The sequence below is a fragment of the Prionailurus viverrinus genome, chromosome C2 (genome assembly GCF_022837055.1).
Source record: "Prionailurus viverrinus isolate Anna chromosome C2, UM_Priviv_1.0, whole genome shotgun sequence".
Lineage (NCBI taxonomy): Eukaryota > Metazoa > Chordata > Mammalia > Carnivora > Felidae > Prionailurus > Prionailurus viverrinus.
Window position 1 is genome coordinate 66,968,064 of NC_062569.1, and position 22,303 is coordinate 66,990,366.

The 22,303-nt window shown below is 35.1% G+C and overlaps 1 protein-coding gene across 1 annotated transcript in view; it reads left to right on the top strand.

Moving 5' to 3' along the window:
* NLGN1 (neuroligin 1) overlaps positions 1–21,648 on the top strand; it is an 834,402-nt gene extending 812,754 nt beyond the window's left edge. Inside the window, exons 6-8 of the mRNA XM_047875368.1 lie at positions 15,409–15,594; positions 19,077–19,866; positions 20,748–21,648. Coding sequence (XP_047731324.1) covers positions 15,409–15,594; positions 19,077–19,866; positions 20,748–21,570 — 1,799 coding nt within the window. The 3' untranslated portion in view covers positions 21,571–21,648. The remainder of the gene's footprint in view (positions 1–15,408; positions 15,595–19,076; positions 19,867–20,747) is intronic.
* Positions 21,649–22,303: the final 655 nt, after the last annotated feature.

Consider the following 22,303-nt stretch of genomic DNA (forward strand, 5'->3'; position numbering starts at 1 on the left):
CCTACTTTATGAAAAGTGAGTCCGATTCTACTTAAATGAGGACTAAAGAAACCACAAGTCATTAGCCTGGAAATACTTTTGATGAAAGACAAATTTTCTATTGAGTTATGTTTAAAATCAGAGTAGTTTTTCTCTCACTTTCCTTTTTTTTTGTCTAGCTATTTTTCTCTTCTCTGATTGTGCCTTTGTATTATAAGAAGGAGGCTGCTGTGTTTCATTGTCACAAATGGATCATGCATTTGTTCCAGTGTGTGACCTATGGAAAGGAGATTATATTATCAAGGAATAGAAGGAGGTTATGTAGGCTGGATGATTTGTTAAGGGGGGAAAAATGTTAAGTGTTCAGAATAGAGATGCTTAGAAGCCCAGGAAAAGTTTGTCTTTTATGTTGCTACAGCAGATGAATATTTTGCTTAAAAAAAGATCATACAGTAAAGACACACTTCATTATCAAAATATTAAGTGTATGCCATTCTTCAGAGCAAATCCTTAAGTCTTACTCTGTCATTAACTCACTAGATGACCTCAAACTCTTATCTGCTATTCAGAGTTATTATATAGGTTAAATGAAATGTGGCATGCAAAGTACTTAACTAAGTGCCTAGAGTGATGTGAGGTTCTCAGTAATTTGTAGTCATATTACATAGGACTAATCACCATTATTTTTAATTATTGTAGTAATAGAATAGGAATTATTAAAATCACACAATTAGTCCATATTCTGGAAGGATTTTGCATATATATACATATATATATATATACACAAGATTTTATATTTTTTTAATTTAAATTTTATTGTATTTGGCTTGGAATAAGGGGTTTATTTGTATTCAGGAAAAAAAGACGGTAAAGAAAAAAATGATCACTTGAGGAGTGAGAATCTGATGCAGAGAAACTTTAATACGGCAAAGGAGAGACAAGTTGAAGGACACTGGCATAACTGAAAGCCTGGAGGAAGACTCTGGAAAAGAAAGGAATAAAAGTATGCCTGGCTGAATCAAAGAGGCTGAAAGAAAGAGAGGGAGAAGGAGGTCATATTAGTGGAGCAGACTTGGTGGTAGGCCTCCAAGCTGAGTTTGAGAAGTTAACATTCCTTACTTCTGATCGTAAATAATTTAAGAACTATGGCCCAGCTCAGGGAGAGAAGCAGCTGTGACCTAGGATGTATAGATAATCAAATATTGATCACCCCTTCTACCCTCAGAGCCTTACTTGTTCCTGTGAGCAAGGTTTCTCTGGGCAGAATCCGACATGCTGTTTTAATAAGGAAAGGGCTTTTCTGTTTTTCCACTGAGTACAGTGTGATTATACTAGCCCATCTTAGTAGGAAATCAAGCTTTGCTCCATTGCCAAACTTAGAGTCGGCCTACCAAGTGTGCTTTTGTGGAATTTTTCATCTTAGATGCTAGCAAAATCCGCTAACTCCATTAAAAAAAAAAAAAAGGAAGCTATGTACAAAATAGAAAGCTGCTAATTGTAGAACTCTAAAATATTCACAGAAATGGCTACTAAAAAATGAAACCTTTTCGAATGACGTTCATTTAATGTTGGACCAATTTGCAGTGTACAACATATTACTCTTATTTTTTCTTTGTGAGAATGGTAGAATGGCCTTCTCTCTATGTCTAGGAAGAGTCTAAACCTGTACAAATACAATGCTGAACAACTGATGGAAGCTTGTGGCGGACCTCGAGCCAGGTGCCACTAACTCATAAGGCACCTTTGTGTAAATTAGATAAAAAGGTGCCCCTTGCAGCCTTGTGCCGTGATGATTTCCTCACCATGAAGTTGCTTACAGGCACCCCTACGACACCTGGTAAAGGCTGGTCAAATGCAGGCTACCAGCCAGCCTTTCCTCTTAGATATGTTCAAAAAAAAAAAAATCCTTAACATGCTGCATAATGATATTTCTTTTGGCATGGCTAACAGATGAAAAACCTAAAGAGCAAATTATTTCCTGTAGAATTTATTAACATTGCTTTTGTTATAATTAACTTTATTCAAAGAAATGGCAAATTAAACTACTATAAGTTGGCTCTGATCAACAAATATCCATCTCCATTATGCAATTTATCCATTTATGTAAGAGTTGGAGAGGAGTTCCACACAATGTAGACAAAAAGGAATTGGATTATTTTGCCTGAAGAGTAAAGATTTTCCTTGGATATCCTGCCAAAAGAACCTGCCAGATGTTTTCCATCTTCTCTGAGCACAGAACAAAAGGAAACTGGCTTAAGCTACATAGATATTTCGACTCTGAAAAGAATTTCCTAGCAAAGAGAATAATAAAATTAGTTTAGAAGAGAACTTTTTTTCCCCAAGGTAGATAGAACCTTAAAAGTAAGATTAAAGATTTTATTGCCTCACATTTTATTTTTCTATTTTTATTTAATTTTTTAATGTTTATTTACTTTTGAGAGAGAGAGAGAAAGAGAGAGAGTGAGTGGGGGAAGGGCAGAGAGAGAGGGAGACACAAAATCCGAAGCAGGCTCCAGGCCCTAAGCTCTCAGCACAGAGCCCAACACGGGGCTCAAACCCACAAACCCTGAGACCATGACCTGAGCCAAAGTCAGAATCTTAACCAACTGAGCCACTCAGGCACCCCTATTGCCTCACACTTTAAAATCCAGTTTTTACTTTACTTTGGAAATAAAAGGATAACTTGTAAATAAAAATTAGCATTTTTAACTGCAAGAAAAAGTAATAAAGGTATGTAGAATAGGAGGGCCTCACATAATCATTTTTTGTTGCAGGAGATCTAATTTTTGCATGGGACAATACCCTTGCTTGTCTAGATAGTTAAGGGTGGATGAAGGGTAGTCTGTAGAAAAGGTCAGGAGAGTAGAGAGCTTCATATACCAAACTTTTGTCATCATAGTTGATGGAAATAACTGATTACTAAATAAAAAACAAGAGGGGAACATATACAATACAATGCATTGAGTTAAGAAATCCAAAACAATGTCCTTACTTTGCAAGCACTGGGCTTAGAAGACAGGAAAACTGGGGTCCTAACCAGCTGTGTGACACCAGATAATTTATATTCACTCTCCAACCCTCAGTGTTCTCATCTCTAACATATGTGGTTGCGCTAGTTACTAAAGTTCCTTCCAGCCCTAATATTTTTGGTCAGGATTCCCTACATTCTTTACCTTTAAGACACCAGAGTTCTCAAATTTTGGTATGCTTCAAACTCACCTTGGAACTTGCTCAAAGTGCATATTCCACCCCCAGATTTTGGGCCCTTCTCTCAGACATTCTGGTTAAACAGGTAGAGTCCACAGAATCTTTTTCACACACTCTCTCTATGGTGAGATTGCAGGAAAATCAAGGAATACATTCAAGAAACATTCAAACGAAAACTAACTTTCTGAAGGACAGAGGACATGATGTATATTGGGTAAACTAGCAGAATGCCTGGAAAAGAGTAGGTCCCACCGAATGTGGATTTAATCAGCTGTTTTCATTAAAAGATTCATATTTGTGATATTAATTGATCTCCATGATTATCAAATTCTCTAAGAGAAAGAAGGGGTATTTCTAACAGAGGGAAAATTGTTTATATAAAGGTTCCTCGGTAGCCACAAAGTGATGTAGAAGTGCTTTGTAGGTCAGCAAATTAAAAAAAGAAAAATCATAGCTTCTCTTCAATATAGCACTTCTCCAATCCTCAATGTAAAGGAAAAAATTGAATTCTGCACTTGTATGCATTTTACTAAGTGCCATAATGACAGGATGCTCTTTTTATTCTGAAAAAGGAGTAACTCTTTCCATTAAAGTGCTAGAGAATCAAGCTGTCACTTCAACCCACAGCAGCTGTCTCTTGCACCACCTCTGCCACATGTCACCCTTCCTCTGTGGGGTTTGATTCTGCTACTGGATCCGGGGGAGTATGCCTCGCTGCACAGCTTGTAACATCAGTCTCCGTGCCTTCCAGTCTCCAATTCTTTCTCATTTCCCCTCATGTATATTAATACAGAGATTAGTTTCACTTTTTTCTTGAATAGCTAATCACTTGGCAGCCAACATCCCACTCTGGCATTGCAGGTCAAATCAGCTGAAAAGGACAGTGACTTCAAGCTGGAAAATATAATGCTTAGTGAAAACTGTACCCAGGACAGGACCTCAGACTTGTCACCCAGACATGAAAGATTTATTTTCAATTACAAATCCAAGCTTAATGTGAGGGCACCCTGGGCGAGATTCAGATCACTGCTTCTTCTAAATTGACCTTCTACTTGTTTCAATATTTCCTTCACTATTGAACAGCATTCCATGACCCTCTGAGCTGAAGATCCATATTAGCTACTGTAGGAATTGCTGGTCTAGGAAGACTTTTGAAAAATTCCTCCAACTGAAAGCCAAGTTACATGAGTAATTTTCTCCTTGGTGAGCTTTCACAGATTAACACAGCAATAGATTTGGGGCTTCAGACCATACTTCCGATGGATTGCAGGGGCTAATAGCCCTGTGTTACTTATGCTCAAGTACAAACCCAAAAGTTATTCCAATTTTCAAGATTAGGTGGATTTATTGTTAACATCTAAGTAACACCTATCATATATCCCTTTGGCGTTAGTAAATGAGATTGCACAAGGCTAGCTGCTGGTGCTGCTACATTGGTCCCTGGAATTGGTTTGCCTCAGGATATTTTGGGTCCCTTCTGGTGCCTTTATGTACATTCAGCAGCTGCTCTCAAAGGCATACCATATGGTCCTAATCTAGGGTTCACAAACTTGCCTTTTAAGAATCACTAATTGAAACTTCTTGGGAAAAGTTAGTTAAAAAAAAAAATAAATAAATAAATAACCTTTGTAATTTAAAATTTGGGAGAGTGAGAAATTTGGATTATCATTCAAGTTTTATCAGAGATCTGACTATTGGGAGGTAGTTGAGTGTAATCTTCATGTTGTAGCTTTCACTACTTTATATTGTAGATTTTCACTCCAGGTAACCCATATTACTATGTTCTTTCCATAATCTGTATACTTTGAGGCATTAAAATATTTGTAGCTAGGCTGAGTCATAGATTTGTTACTGCCATTGTTTTTGTTTGGTATGTAGTTGTGTGTTTGTGTGTGTGTGTGGTGGTATGTTAGTATTTTATATGTGGTGTTGGTGAAATTATTTAGTGTTGTTCCAACACTAGTTGGTAGTGGTTTCAACCTCGTTGTATGACACTTTTTCACAAATGAGATACCTTATACTCCAAAATTCAAGAATAAGCTTCAGTTTCTGCTTTTTTGTATTACTAAATATTTTTGTTATTTTTGTAAATGATTTTCATAATCTTAATTTACCTTTACTAAATTACTTTGGAAATTTAATTAATTTTGCAATTACTAAAAAAAATGTAATTGCTTTATATATGAAAAAGTATTCAGAAATTTTAACCAAATGGAAGTCCAACACCCCAAGAGTAGTTAGAGGTTTCTTGCAAAAATACTATTTTTATTGTTTCAAGGAGAAGTAACCATGTGCTCAAAGATGATAAGGACATGTCAAAATGACATAGGGGCCAGCTTGGAGGGAATGCTACTGGTCAAATAAGGAACAATTTAAGTATAAAAATAAATGATAAAAGATTCAAACTCCTAGAATAAAATAAAAGCCATGAGTCCATTACAATACAAATAAATGAATGAAAACAAAGTACAGAGAAGGGAAGGCCTTTTTCTTGCTGCCAATTCCAACTAACAATAAAATAAATGATGAAATTAATATTTGTTTCAGATAAGAATCATAAACAGATGCCAGTTGGTGGATGACAGTGTGATGAGAAGCAGGATATTTACATAGTATCAATATAATCTGCCTACCTTATATTTATTAACTGTGAAGGGAAAAAATGTAACTTTTAATAGTGAAAAAACATGGAAAATTACCACCTTAACCAAGTGGTCATGAGACAAATCAACATTGTGTGCCTGTTGTTTTGATGAACTGAGATAAACACACCGTTACTTCCATGGTCCTTCTGTCAAAAATTGATAACCTGAGGAAATATAATCAGGAAGAAACATCGGATAAATCTTAATTGAAGAACATTCTACATAATAACTGATCTGATCTGTATTCTTTAAAAAATTTCAAGGTTAAGAAAAACAAAGAAAGACCAATAAATTGTTCAAAATTAAGGAGATTAAGTAGAAAACTAAATTCAGCATGTGATTCTAGATTTGATGGTGTGAGGGGGAGTGAGAACTAGTGGTAGGAAGGAAGGAAGGAAGGAAAGAAGACGTTAATATGTGGGAAATCTGGGTGATGAATACATGGTAAATTTTTGTACTATTTTTTGAAATGTTTGGTAATATTGAAAGTTTTCAAAAATAAAAAAAATTAAATTGGTAAATCAGGGTAGCTTTTAGTAGAGAAGAATACAATGGAAGCAGCATTAAAGATTATCAAATTTTATTAGTCATACCTTAGGACAATATTATCTTCTCAAAAACTCCTACTATAGTAGAAACAAAATATATAAAACAATCTGGTTTGGTTAACATTCATATGAAATTAGTTAAATTGTCTTAAGTTAGTTAAGTTTATTCATTACCAGACATTTATTCATTACCCAGACCTTATCTCCTTCCTTTCTTTCACTTTTTTTTTTAATTAATTGTATGTTTCTCAGAGGTCAGCTAGTGTGGGATTGAAGAACACAGCATCCCTCCGTCTCTCTCAGGTCTCAGCTATGTGCAGTTGAATACTGTTGCCTGTTTTATCATAGTCAAAATTACTAAAAAAATCACTTATCTTTTTTTTCTGCTATTTTCTTCTACATAAAAAAATGTACTACTAAGTACATTTTAAGTACTAAGTCAGCAATTTTGCTGACTATTCTAAAATAATGAGTGATCAGCAAATCAAGATGCCATGTGTTCTATTTAGTCATCATCACAGTATTTTGGCTTATGAAACTGTTCTCATTACAATTCAACCCAATTATATGTTTGAGTTGAATTCGAAGGATGTATCTACAATACATCCAAACATGCTTTCTATGCTTAATAGGATTCCCTAAATGTGTTTATGTCACAACAAATATCCTTATGACCTGACTAGAATTGAGAGGGCAACATATGTATTGTCAGCTGTCTTGCCAACCATAGCCCGTAGGACAATTTTGAAACCTCTGTGACAGAAAACAGACTGGTGGTCGTCAGAGGGAAGTGGGGTTGGGAGTTGGGCAAAATGGGTGAAGGGGATCAAAATAAATAAGTAAAATATAGTTATAAAATATAAATAGGTCATATTGGGATATAATGTACAGCACAGGGAATATAGAAAATAATACTGTATTAGCTTTGTATAGTGGTGAGTGATAACTAGATTTACTGAACTGATTATTTTGTAATGTATACAGAAGTTGAATCACTATGTTGTATGCCTGAAACTAATATAATATTGTATGGCAATTATACTTCAATAAAATAAAAAATAAAATAAAATAAAAACTTCTGGTAAATTTAACCTTATTGTCTATATACATACATTTAACTTTTTTGTAATTGAAATTTGTTTTTCTTTTTTTAATTTTTTTGAATGTTTTTTATTTATTTTGAGAGAGAGAGAGAGATCTCAAACAGGGCAGGGGAAGAGAGGGAGAGGGGGAGAGAGAATCCCAAGCAGGCTCCGTGCTGTCAGCGCAGAGCCCAACACAGGGATCAATCCCACAAACCATGAGATCACAATCTGAGCCAAAATCAAGAATCTGACGCATAACTGACTCAGCTACCCAGGCACCCCAAATTTTTTTCTTTTTAATCCTTTTGAAGTTCATATTTTTTCAATCAAAATGGAAAAAAAATTAATTAAACAGGTGAAGATGAGGAAATGTCAAATTAGTTGATTAAAACCAAAACAGTTTTAACTAACATATATTAAGCCCTCCTGTGTGTCAAGACATTATCTTTTAATAATGATAACTCTGTAGGGTAGGTACTAATATTAATATTATCTGTTAGGAAACTGAGGCACAGAGGGGCTAACTAACTTACCCAGCAACTTGCTTGCACATCAAAGTTGTCCTATTAAAGCCTTGTGCTTTTTTCACAACACTAACTATTGAGAGAATCTCAAATGCCTTTCTAACTTTATGTCCTTGGGACGGTAATCTGAGTCAATATCGGAGCCAGTTTGCTGGTTGGCATGTCCTCTTCTTCCATCAGGAGGTCTCTACCCAGTAGGGCTCTACTTTTCCCCCTTTAATGTTGCTACCATCCACTCTATATTTAAGAACAATTTCCAAACAGATTGGCTGCTGAGAGGTTCCTAACTTCTCACTTCATTGCTGCCATCAAAGAAAGATACATAGACCTCTTCTGTTTGGAAAGAATTTAATTGTTGGTCTCCATATTATAACAGAATTATAACATGTTAATTCCTGCCTTCATTCAGAAAACATGTACAGAATGGCCATTTGGGGGCAGGTACAGTGGAGCATCCAGTTCAGAGGAAATAAAAAAGGTGAACAAATTGTAAATACAACTGATAAATTACAAAATACACACACACACACATTATAACAAGACCAAAATATGCATTAGACAGATAGTTGGAATATTCTTATAGTCTTTACTGTTCCTGAAGCTATATAGTTCTGAACTATATATATAGGTGCTGAAGATTTTTCTTATATGGCAGCCATTGTGTCTCCTTGAATGTCCTGCTTTGAAGTAAATTATGCTTTTAAGTCATTAGACACATTCCTGCATAATCAGAACAGTTAGAAATTAACGATGTGATTTCTTTCCTCTAAATAGCTTTTTTAGAAGGGAGAGTGCTTTTTCACTTCTTTGTGAGAACAGTTACTCAGAAAGGATGGGAATTTTATCAGTTTTGTTACTAGGTCTGTTGTCCAGATTCAAATAGCCAGAAAGTACACAAAGCCTAACTCAAGGAATGTTGCATAAGCATTTCTTGACATGGAGACCAAGAACTGTGAACATTAACAGCCTCAGGTCGGGGTGAAGAATAGAGGTGATGGCATGGGATCAGGAACTGAGTGTTACCTTTTCCCTAGTATCTTGGGCTATCCTTGAAATGGGAATAGTGTACACAATTCAGAGCCAAGCAAACCAGAACCTTTGTTTCTTCATTACTATCTATGGGGGAAAGAGTCACAAATGTTACCATTGACTGTAATATAGACAGACCAAACTCGCCTGTTTACCTTGGAGATGGCAAACATATGGGAAATTTGAAGATTGAAAAATAGAGAGACATCTACAGGTGTCTTATTTCCAGACATCTGCTGGCAGTCACCTTCACCTTTTCCATGTCAGCTGTCAGCAATCAAGAGATGTGGCCAGTAATTCAGTTTGCTTTTCCCAAACATGAGCCATTAAAAAGCAAATTACCTCACAATAAAAAAAATAGGTAGATGATAGATGATGATGATTAGATAGATAGATAGATAGATAGTAAATGTACCAAGATATAAAGTTTGGAAATACCACCAAGTTATTTGATATTAAGATATCACCCATTTCAGAGCAAGTTTTTTCTGGAGGATACATACAAAAAGGGAATTATTTTGACTTTGTCTTTTATTGCTTTCTAAGAAAAATTTAGATGATAGCTCTCAAAAGAACACATTAGCAGGGAAGTTAAGCTAGAGGTGATGAGTAATTAATAATTTTATGTGTATTCTTTTTCCCTACACAGACCCCAAATTGTCCAATTTGGGGAATTTTAAACCATCATATTTTAAACAATCCTGACTCAAAGAGAAATTGAGGAGGAACTGTCCAATATGTGTTAACATAAGGGTTTTATTTGATATAACAATGTCCACCATTAGAACAGAATATTTTTCAAAAGTGAGTCTGGTGACAGAATGGAAGGTGGACTTGTTTGCTGAAAGTTTGGAGGTTGAATGACTAGCTCGAAGAATTTCATGAGTCTAAGAAAGAAAGAGGAGGAATAGAGTAAGTCAGGAACGGGAGTGAAAAGCAAGAAATAGAGACAGTACAGAGGAAGAACAGACTGGATTTGGCAGCTAAGAAGACAGGGAAAGTTAGTACATGGGATTTTCAGTCGGATTTTTAGTTGGGAGGTTTTGAGATATTAATCCTACTGTTTTAAATCCCTTTATGTTTAAGATGCAAAATCCTTAATGAGTTATTTTTCTGATCTATATTCCCAAGTCCCTAGAAGGATGCCTATCATTCAAAGTCTCATGTCTTGAAGGCAGGCTCTTTAATGCTCAGTATGGCCTCTATTTTGAAGTTCTTATCAATTTGACTCAAAGACCAACCACAACTGTCTGTATCCAGGCAACAGCATTGATAAACAGACAAGATTTCTTTCTTACTTTTTTATAGCACGAACACATACTGAGGACTCCTATATATATATATACATATATATATATATATATATATATTTAACACTGTCAGATATCAAACACTATAAGCATAGGCATTCAGATTTGCCCTTCTCTCCTTAAAAAAGAAAGCATAACTACAACATAGAATCACTAACATCTTATTTTTTTAAGTTTATTTATACAAATTTGTAAACAGAAAGAGAGAACACAAGCAGGGGGCGGGGGGGGGGGCGGGGGGCAGACAGAAAGAGAGGCACAGAGTCTGAAGCAGGCTCCAGGCTCTCATCTGTCAGCACAAAGCCTGACCCAGGGCTCTAACCCCCAAACTGTGAGATCATGACCTGGTCCAAAGTCGGATGCTTAACCAACTAAGCCACCTAGGCGCCCCTAGAATCACTGACATCTTAATTTCTGAAAATCTAGATGTCATCTCAGATGAAAACAGTCTGCATTTTTGCTACTCTCAGTGTCCTCCTTGAATATGTTTAGATCTTTTTTACTGAGAAGCACCCTGCTTTCCTTTTGTTTTACATTCGAAATATGTCGTCTATACAGTTATACTGTAAGCGACCTGAATATAGATCGGGTCAACCAAGAAGCTGCAGGGCTGCTGCCAGACAGCTTAACTCAGCTTCTCTCCTACTCTCTCAGGTCTGTCTGTCTGAATTTGGTGGGCATCAGTAGCCCAAACCAACAGCTGGTTACAGCCATTATCTGTTTTTATTTATTTCTCCCTTGCCAATTTATTTTATGCCTGATCTTATTTTTCCATTCCAAGGGCCTGTGGACCCATGTTCAGTTTGCTTGGTTTCTAACACCTGAAAGTAATCCTAGTTGCCAGATCAGGTAAACATCAAACCCTGCTCAGTAAATTTAATCAGGTCAGTAAAACTAGTAGTCCAGGTAGTAAAAACAATGATTGGAGAAGTTTTTTGGTTTTTGGTTTTTGGTTTTTTTTAGTAGGACTAATTTTTAGGTGGGGAAAAAAAGGCATTAAATAAATTCTATTTGAACACATAGTTGGTGAGAATTATAGTGTGTACATGAGCCACTGAAACAATTCTTGGCATACTTGTAATTATGAATTTGGAAAGTTTACCTTAAGTTTAAATGTAATAATGTTTTCAGGTTTTATACTCATGAGTCAAGTAAATTAAATAGGTAAATATTGTTTTCTGGAGAATTCTGTTGCTATCTCCCCCAAAAAGAAGAAGAACTTGTAATCATTATTGTTCTATATTACAAAATAATGTGTAATTGTGTTAGGACAATAATTAGTCATACATTCTAGGAGCTTACAATGAAAGCCAGGAAAGGCCTGATAAATTGAATGACTATAAAGAATGACTTAAGTGACATTAAGGGAAAAACCTTCTCGAAAGTAATCAGGAAGGTAAGGAACACTGGGATCTTTGCAAAATTGAGTTCTGCCATGGCTGGCCTGTAGTTGAGAAGTCCAATGTAAAATTCCAAGTAGAGTGATCTGAAATGATTCTGCTGTTAAGGACACAGCAGCTAAGTCAATTTTAAACAGAACTTTAAATGACACTTCACTGGATAGCAAAGTATAAAGAATACTGCCAATGCAAATCACTTGGGTAATTAGCGAACTGTGTCTCTTTTGAGGCAGCGATTTACTTAACTTTACTCATTTATTACCCTTGGCTGAGCCACAAACTCTTGTTTGAATATAGCATCAGAAATCAAAGAATTCATACAAGCATGTAGTATTACTTTATCAGGTCTAAAGAGATATGATTTTGATTGGCTGGCTGACCTTAATAAAGGCAGTAGGTATTATTTTTTCCTAATTCATGCTAATGATCAGTTGCTTTTAGTTAGAGGATGATAGATGATTGATAGATAGATAGAGAGATAGATAGATAGGTGATAGATATAGATAAACTACAGCATACACATGAAATAAAAATTAATAGTGAAGGAAATTCTGTAATTAAAGGTAAAAATGAAGTTTGACAGAGTAGCTTGGACATTCCAAGCCTAAGACCACAATCTTTTATCTGATGATTTACTCCATTTTCCATGCTATGACTTAACAGTGCAACTTTGGAATTGAATTGACTTTATTTTATTTTTTCTTGATGATGCTATAAGATTTCACTAAGTCATATATAAATTAGAACTTGCTTTTTGGCCAATTGACATGCTTCTACAAGTATTATGATATAAACACAAAATTACTTGACCAACTTACCAGAGCCTTAAAATGATGCTACTAAAACTGGAATTATAGAGGCCCTATATTTTAGTTAAGTTAGAGATAATAATATTATTACTATGGTTCTCTACATGCTACATATTGAGTTATGATTATTTTATTAGGAAGTCAGTTTTGTATGAATATAGAGATTTATTTGAATAATACTGGAATTATTCAATATCATTTCAAAAGGAATTAAATACAAATCCTGGGGTTTATGCTGAGTGGCATAAGCTATATTCAGAAATCTAATTTCTATCTGAATATAAAATTATAGGTAATAAACTACCTAGAGTGTACTCCCATTCTCTCATTCATTTATTCTCTCTCTCTCTCTTTCACACACACACACACACACACACACACACACTTATTATATCCTTCAAAAGTCACTTTATCCTTCAAGAGTCACTTGTATCTAGTGCATAGTAATCCTTTCATAAGGTTGTGTTCAGAGTTCATGCTATCAGTCCATGTTTATAGAAAAAAAAGGTGTAACAGACCCCTTCAGGAACTTAAACTAATGGTTCTATCTTATACCAAAATTTACTTAATAGCAAATAAAGTTAAAAGAGCTGTTTGCCATGTTTTTGTTCTGTATTTTAATATGCTCTCATTTATATGACCTTTGAATATTCAAAAGTGCTTTTATGTTAAGAAGATACAATGAAGATTTCCTTAAATTGTTATGTATATTTAATAAAAAAGTAATGAGTATGTCCAGAAAGATATATTTATTTGAATCCTATTTTTTAAAAGTTAACCTCTGTATCAAGGGTGATTGGTTTTGTGGTTACACACACACGCACACACATACACACACATACATGTGCACACACGTGAACACATATGCTCGCATCATGGACTAGAGATTGTGTTTTTGTTTCTTAAATTTTTTGGTCTTATAGAAAAAGAATGACTAATCAACATTACCTCATATTTTTTTTGCAAAACTATTCAAAAAGATTTGTCTTCATCTATTGCTTCCTACAGTGATCCTAAGAATTTCCTGTCCCTTTATTCATTTTGGGTATGGATTGATTCACTTAACTGATAGGTACTGTTATCACAGTCTGGTTTTCACAAGTATCACTGACTTCCTGACTTATAAATAAAAGTCAGGTATAAATGTCAGTTATAAAATAAAGGTATATTTCACATTGAACAAAGTAATTTTTACTTTTTTTTATGTTGAGTTCCTCTAATGGGTCTGCAATAAGGGAATATATCTAATTAAAAATATGAGTTCTATACACTTGGTGAGATTGGAAATTATATCCCTAAATATAATCAATTTATGTGTAATATATCTCTAAATATTTCCTACACAATATGTGAATAATCTATAAAATGGAATCTTTTATGAATTACTTTATACTTTTTCATTTATAGCAAATGTGGAAATATATTAGAGAGTAGATATTTGTTTTACAAGTTGTAATAAACATAATATAAAAGCTATTAAGTCGGTGAAATGAGTGAATGTGTTTAAAGTATTATTAAAGTACTATCTTTGACTCCTCTCTAAAACTTTCATATATAAAGAAAGTTACTCAGCCAGCTGTTACAGCCACAACATTTTTTCTATCCCCTTTTTTCAATTGTCTTTGCCAATCTGTCAGTTCAGATCCTTATAAACTTTCTTCTACCTCCTTTCTTTGCATTATGCAATATATATTCCTCTTCATTATCAGATTTACTGTTAAGCAGAGCTTTAAACATTCTAGATATATGAGTCTGAACTTTTTAAAAACCTCCAATTATTCTATGTTGTTTTCTAATTGAGCAAATATGCTCAGTTTAGCATTTAAGGTATTCCAAATGTGTTCTCAAATTACCTCTAACACACTGATTCATTCTTTTCCTTTAAAGATTATATTTTATTTTATTTTGAGAGAGAGAGAGAGTGAGCGCGAGTAGGGGAGGGGCAGAAAGAGAGAATATTAAGTAGACTCTATGTTCAACATAGAGCCCAGCACGGAGCTCAATCTCAGGACACCGAGGTCATGACTGGAGTCGAAATCAAGAGTCGGACACTTAACTGACTGAGCTACCCAGGCGCCCCAACACAGTGATTATTTCTTAAACATGGACCGTCATTGATAAAAATGTGCATATATATCTACATGCAAAGAGTTGCATATAATTTTATGCACAAGTCTTAGAAAAATACCCGTGCTCATCACCCTCACATCCTGCCCCTGTGCTACACATTCCTTAAATTCCAACCATGTTAGATCATGAGCAACTTGAGGACTGACACAGTGTTTTATGCAAAAGCACATTCTCATATTCCCCATGATACTATCTCAAATATCTCCACCAAGTAACTTGGCCTATAGAATGTCTCCCTTGAGGTTTTTGAGAATGTTTTCATTCTCTTTATCTGCCCCTTGTTACCTATTACCTGGGTAACTTGGGGAGGATAAATGTCACTTTTCAGATTTCAGTGTCTACTATTCTTCCTCAAGTATATTCTTCTATTCTGGTGGGAAATAATTTTTTACTAAAGAATTTGTACTGTACTCACCTTGATGAATACAAGCTTTAATTGTACTTTTTAATGTTTATTTATTATTAAAAAATAGAGAGAGTCAGAGTGCGAGCAGGGGAGGGGTAGAGGGAGAAGGAGACACAGAATCTGAAGCAGGCTCCAGGCTCTGAGCTGTCAGCACAGACCCCGACGTGGGTCTCGAACTCACAAACCACGAGATCATGACCTGAGCTGAAGTCGGACGCTTAACCAACCGAGCCACCCAGGCGCCCCAAGCTTTAATTGTATTTTAATTGAATGTCTGTTTGATTCATGTCAACTCAAAAAGGTGATCTAAGGTATTCTTTTATTTCAATCTTCCAGGTTTCTTAAGCACAGGGGATCAGGCTGCAAAAGGAAACTATGGACTCCTTGACCTCATACAGGCTTTAAGATGGACTAGTGAGAACATTGGATTCTTTGGTGGTGACCCCTTAAGAATCACTGTTTTTGGATCTGGCGCTGGGGGTTCATGTGTCAATCTGCTGACTTTATCCCATTATTCTGAAGGTAACCGTTGGAGCAATTCAACCAAAGGTATTATGCAGGTTGCAAATTTTGACAATTTTGGTGTCTGCATGCTACCACCATCAGTAGTATGTGATGCTCTGTACATATTTCTCTGTTGAAACTGAGTGTTAGGTTGAGCTCAATAACTGTTTAAATTTTTGTTTCTTCGGCTTTTCTATGCATGTTTAAATTTTTGTCAAACTCTTTTCTTTGTCTCCTGTGGAGCTTGGTAAGGATGCCCTTTCAAGCACACTTCAGAATAGTTAGCATTACAGTTACTTTTCTTTCCTCTAAAAGGTGATTTTGGGGAAAATCAAAGATGTTCACAGTTCTGTCATCTCTGTTTATTCAGTAATCAAAAATCAAAGACAGGTGTTTGTTTTTTTTTAAATGCAAGGATTGTGTATTATCTATTTTCAAGACAATAGGCATTTAAAACCCTTCACCAGTAGGAAGATAAGGAAGCAGTCACAAGCTGGTTTGTCTGGAAACAAGGTTTTCACTTGTCTGAATAGAGAATGGATGTTTGATTATTTTGCATGCATGATCCAAAATTGTCAAAGCATCAAGGTCACGAGTAGAGCTTTTCATTAAAAGGAATATTAGGTTTGAATTTGTGCTTTTTCTATTTTCAACCTCCAAAGTGTTTATTTTTTTTCCCTGTAAAGCTTGGCAAAGCAGCTTGGAGCACTGAGGCTGCTTAAACCCATGAAGCATTTTTCTTGTCTCCGTTTTCATGCCTTGACACCCTTTTTCCAAAGTGCCTGCCCAAGGCTCATCATGTTGTTTTTTTTTTTATGAATTTCCATTTTACCATGAGTTTAATTCACTCATTCTAATTGCATTATTAACTTGAAATATCCGCAAGAACAGAAGTGTTTTGTTGGAAAAGACTGCAAAAGCAAATACTTTTTCTCTATTATACATAACAGAGAGGAAGACAGAGCAGGCACATCAACACAGACCATTTTGTGTTTTCTGCTTTTTTTATTGTCATTTTATATATATTAAAGAAGTATATACTGTCAAGTGTAATTCATGAAGCATCTTGATCTGTAAGACTGAGTTTTATGATATGGAGCATCAGACATAGAATATGTGTTTTCAGTATCAAAGATATATTGATGTAGAATTTCAAAAGAACAGCCTATCACTAAATGAGTATATATATTTGGAGAATCATATATTTTCATAGACTTAATTTATAGATATAGTTTATGTGACATCTTCTTTATGTTATAGAGTTAATAGAGTTCTGATTTGAGATGACAAAATGACACATATGAGAACATTTCCAAGTGTATAGGGATTTTGGTCTATAATGAAGTGACTTATTTTGAAATAAACTTTGTTGTTATTGTTTTTTCATTGAAGAGATTAGATTGTTCTAGCTGAGGACTATTTGAATGCCAATATTTATGTAGGCTAACATTAGACAATCTGGTCAGACTTCTTAGGGTCGTTTGATCTCAAATATTATTTCTTCCTATTTATTCTAAAAGTTTTTCTAAAGGTAGAGCAAAAATGGGCACCAAAGCTAATCACCTAGTATAAAACTAACATTTGATAAAGAGATGAACCAATTAGTAAGTTGGCCAGCATTGCTATTCATCAATTGATGATTTAATGAACAGTGGCCAATGTCTATGCCAATAGTTGAAAATATAATATTCCATCACACTCTTCAAGGAAGACTGTCCATGGCAGGGCCAGAGAAATGGACTTATATTTGATTTACTCCTAAGCCTATCTCTACAAAAAGGCTGCATGATTTTTAGCAGGAGATGCCCAGGAGATACCTTAAAATCATCAAGCTAATTCTATCTCCAGTGCAGACATTGATTTAAAGTCTGTAAACTCCCCAAGGTTACAGCAATGCTCAGACTTGTATCTACCAGGAGTCAACCACAACTTATATATACGTAATAAGCATTTTCATTAATGATAAAGTATTTGGTTTTTCTAATACTATCTAGATGGCATATTTCAGACTATAATGTAATATGTATTTTTCCCAAATCTTCTTTGGTATATTTAGTTAATCTCAATGAGCCCCTGAAAGGGGAAATAATCACCAAGTTTATTTCAGTTGTAAAGTTTTTAATTAGTAAAATATTTTTTCTGAACAAATGTTAACAAACACATAGCCTATGTAATTTTTAAAAAAATATCTGTATTTATATCATTTGCTCTGGCATACTTTGCTCTGATAAACTAAAAATATGTTCATAAAGAAGTCAGAAACCAAAACAAATTTAAATTGGTACTGTTTGATTTTTTGAATATTTTTAGAATTATCTAAGAACACATTATACACACTTTGAATACATGTACATGTTTGGAGAAAAATCTGGAACTTTGCTTCTAATTCAGACACTGCTTTAACACCTTTTGGAAAAGAATAATTCTTATCTCATTAACACATATGAATAATTGAGCATGTGTTTAAATAACAACTATGAAGGTATTTTTGGAAATTGATAATAAATGTAATTTTTAAATAAAATAGATAAATTATGTTTTAAAAACAAGAATTTTATTTGAAAATATCTTAATGAGTAGATAAAGTGCATTTGTAAATTTGAATGGGATGCAGCCCTTATCAAACTGCATTTGGGACCATGATTTATAATTCTTAAACGCAATTAAGTAAAAAGCAGTGGACCATGACTTTTTCATCTTTTGTGATAAAATATAGCAGTGAGTATTCAACAGTGGAAAAAGTTAAATCACCCCCCCCACACACACACACACAAACACACACTGAACCCTTCTGCTGATGGTTTTTTTCTTTAACCTAGTGAAAACACTTCAAATGTTATATCTTCTTCTGAAAGATGAATATTCAGCACACTATGTCTGACATGAAGAGTTGGAAAGAGTATGTCTAAAGTGATATTCTGTTCTGTGTGCCTTCTGGGCCATCCCCAGGGTATTAGCAAATTCCCCAGCCCCAGTAGTTGTGTGAGCACCAAGCAATTCTTTTTTTTAATAAATCTGATTAAAACAAGCATACAGAGCCATTTTGAAAGAAGATACATGCAGCCAAATTGGAAGAAATACTCTCAAAAAAAAAAAACAGTACAAATTCTACTGAAGAGTTAAGGGGGAGAAAGCCCACCTGGTTGGCTTTCATAATAACATGGGTGCTTACATGTTGGGTGAAAAAATACTTGGGACTTTTTACCACTAATATTTACATGTTCTCCATCTCTCCTTGCTTATTGCCTCTTTGAGACACTAAGCAATTTAGACCTCTTGATCCTTAAAGCAGATGCCACTCAAAGCATAAGACTTTACCTCTTTGACTCCTTATACCTTGGGGATGTCTTTATGTACCTTCTCTTAAGCAAAAATGTCTCTATCTTTCTGTTTCTTGAGTTGTATATGGGTTTTTATTTACACAGCTAAAATATCAGATGCTATTGTTTTACCACAACATTATTCAAAAGTCATCTCAAACTCTGTTGTTTTTCCTATAGGACTTTTTCAACGAGCAATAGCTCAAAGTGGAACAGCCCTTTCCAGCTGGGCTGTTAGTTTCCAACCTGCAAAATATGCTAGAATGTTGGCCACAAAAGTTGGTTGCAATGTTTCAGATACAGTAGAGTTAGTGGAATGCCTACAGAAGAAGCCTTACAAAGAACTTGTTGACCAAGATATTCAACCAGCACGATACCACATAGCCTTTGGACCTGTGATTGATGGTGATGTAATACCAGATGACCCTCAGATATTGATGGAGCAAGGAGAGTTTCTCAACTATGATATAATGTTAGGAGTTAACCAAGGGGAAGGGTTAAAATTTGTTGAAAATATAGTAGATAGTGATGATGGTATATCAGCTAGTGATTTTGACTTTGCTGTTTCCAATTTTGTTGATAATTTATATGGATATCCTGAAGGCAAAGATGTTTTGAGAGAAACCATTAAATTCATGTATACTGACTGGGCTGACCGTCATAACCCTGAAACCAGAAGGAAGACATTATTGGCTTTGTTTACAGACCATCAGTGGGTGGCACCAGCTGTAGCTACAGCAGATCTTCACTCAAACTTTGGTTCACCTACATATTTCTATGCCTTTTACCATCATTGCCAAACAGATCAGGTTCCAGCTTGGGCAGATGCAGCTCATGGGGATGAAGTTCCCTACGTACTAGGAATCCCCATGATTGGACCTACAGAGTTATTTCCTTGCAATTTCTCCAAAAATGATGTGATGCTGAGTGCAGTTGTAATGACATACTGGACAAATTTTGCTAAAACTGGGTATGTACCTAAGTAATAAAGTTACCTATAATTGAATAAAAATATCCTTGTAAGCATTTAAAAATAATACATACTTTGTGTCCAAATGATTTAACTTAATGGATTAATACCAATAATACATTAAGTCTCTATTCAAACTTGTATATTGTGCTGTTTCAGAAATCATTGCTTTATTAGTTCTTACTTCTTAGAAGTTTATTAAGAAAGACATACCTCTGGGGAAAAAGAAAGAAAGAAAGACCTATATTTCTGTTGTATTACTCAATAAATAAATTTATTTTATTTTTTAATTACACGAGACTTATTCTTGTTATTTAGTAGTGACAAATATTATTTTATAGTGCTTTCTAATTTAGACTATTGTTTGTCCTTTGATCCTTCCAACTTATTTTTTAGGTGGGCAGGTCAGGTATCATTAATCCATTTTGTAAATAAGGGACTGAGGTAATGAGAGCCTAGCCTCATATAGATATTCATAGCTCTATGATATACATAGCAGTACTAGGACTTACAGCTTCATCTGCCAATTCCAAAACTCAGGTTTTTTCCACTATTCCATGCTGTCCTTGCTAGTTTGCCTATGAGACAATGTGTATGTGTGTGAATTTAAAAACCTTTGGGTATATAGTAACCCATCTCTAAATGGCCAGAGAGAGCAAGATCGTGAGGCTTACTCGCATCACATCATCATCCATTTAACCTGCCTATGATAGGATCTATATTTCTAAGTTGACCCAAATTGTTATTAAAACACAATCTAAGGCCTTGCTAACTTGCCAAGTTACCTCTTCAATTAGATGTTAAAGTAGTACTATTTTGAGTAAGAAAAAACAAAAACAAAAACAACTTTGTTCTCATGAGCGCTTTTGTTCTTCCCCTAGTGACCCAAATCAACCAGTCCCTCAAGACACAAAATTCATCCATACCAAACCCAACCGCTTTGAAGAAGTAGCATGGACCAGATATTCCCAGAAAGATCAACTTTATCTCCATATTGGATTAAAACCAAGAGTTAAAGAACATTATAGAGCCAATAAGGTGAACCTCTGGTTGGAGCTGGTACCTCATCTGCATAATCTCAATGACATTTCTCAGTATACCTCGACAACAACTAAAGTGCCATCAACTGACATCACTTTCAGACCTACGAGAAAGAATTCTGTACCTGTCACATCAGCATTTCCCACTGCCAAGCAGGATGATCCCAAACAACAACCGAGTCCATTTTCAGTCGATCAAAGGGACTACTCCACAGAGCTGAGCGTCACTATTGCAGTTGGAGCATCACTGCTGTTTCTGAACATCCTTGCCTTTGCAGCCCTGTACTACAAAAAGGATAAGAGGAGACATGACGTTCATAGGAGATGCAGCCCTCAGCGTACTACAACCAACGATCTGACCCACGCACAAGAAGAGGAGATCATGTCCCTCCAAATGAAGCACACTGATTTGGATCATGAATGTGAGTCCATCCATCCACATGAGGTGGTTCTTCGGACCGCCTGCCCCCCAGATTACACACTAGCTATGAGGAGGTCACCTGATGATGTTCCCTTAATGACACCCAACACCATTACAATGATTCCCAATACTATACCAGGGATTCAACCCTTACACACATTCAATACATTTACTGGAGGACAGAACAATACTCTGCCCCATCCCCATCCCCACCCCCATTCACATTCAACAACCAGGGTATAGCCAGATAAGAGAAACAAACTCTATTTTTTTGATGGATTGCAGTAAAAGATTACTGAAGATTCCTTGGCTTTCAACCTACAAGACTCTTACTATTTAAATAAGGAGGAATATTATGTGAATATACATATCAAGAACTTTGGGGGTTTTGAAAAAATTAAATTGTACATATATACACAAATCAACTTTAAAAATGAATTTCAATTGCTTGAAGCAATTGTTCTGAATGATACTTTTTCATTCATATTCAAGAATTAATTTTTTGAAGATTTATGTTACATAATGGAATTAGGCATGTGGAACACCAAACAGGAAAGAACTATGTCTGAAATATAAAAAATAAAAATAAAAAAACAACCATGAATATGCACAAGGGACACACCAATGGAATGTCAGATAATTTTCACCAGTTTTTATTTGGAGCTGTTTTATTGTGTAGACCATATTTACATATTTGGATAAGTACACAAAGCACCAGTGCTGTTAATGGCCTTAGCGGAGGCTCATGCTGAAATTTGCCAGTAAGACAAAGAAGTTTAAAGACTGGCAGGTACAACGTTATCACATAAGTGCTGTCAGTATAAAGTTGTGGGGATAAAGGAAACTGGATATTTTTAGCACGATGTGCATGATAATTTATATGCTTGGTGGCTGTGCTGCTGATTAAGCCGTAATTAAAATTCTTCTCATCCCATTGGAGTCTTTAATAGAAGCTTCCTCTATCAATTGGCAGAAC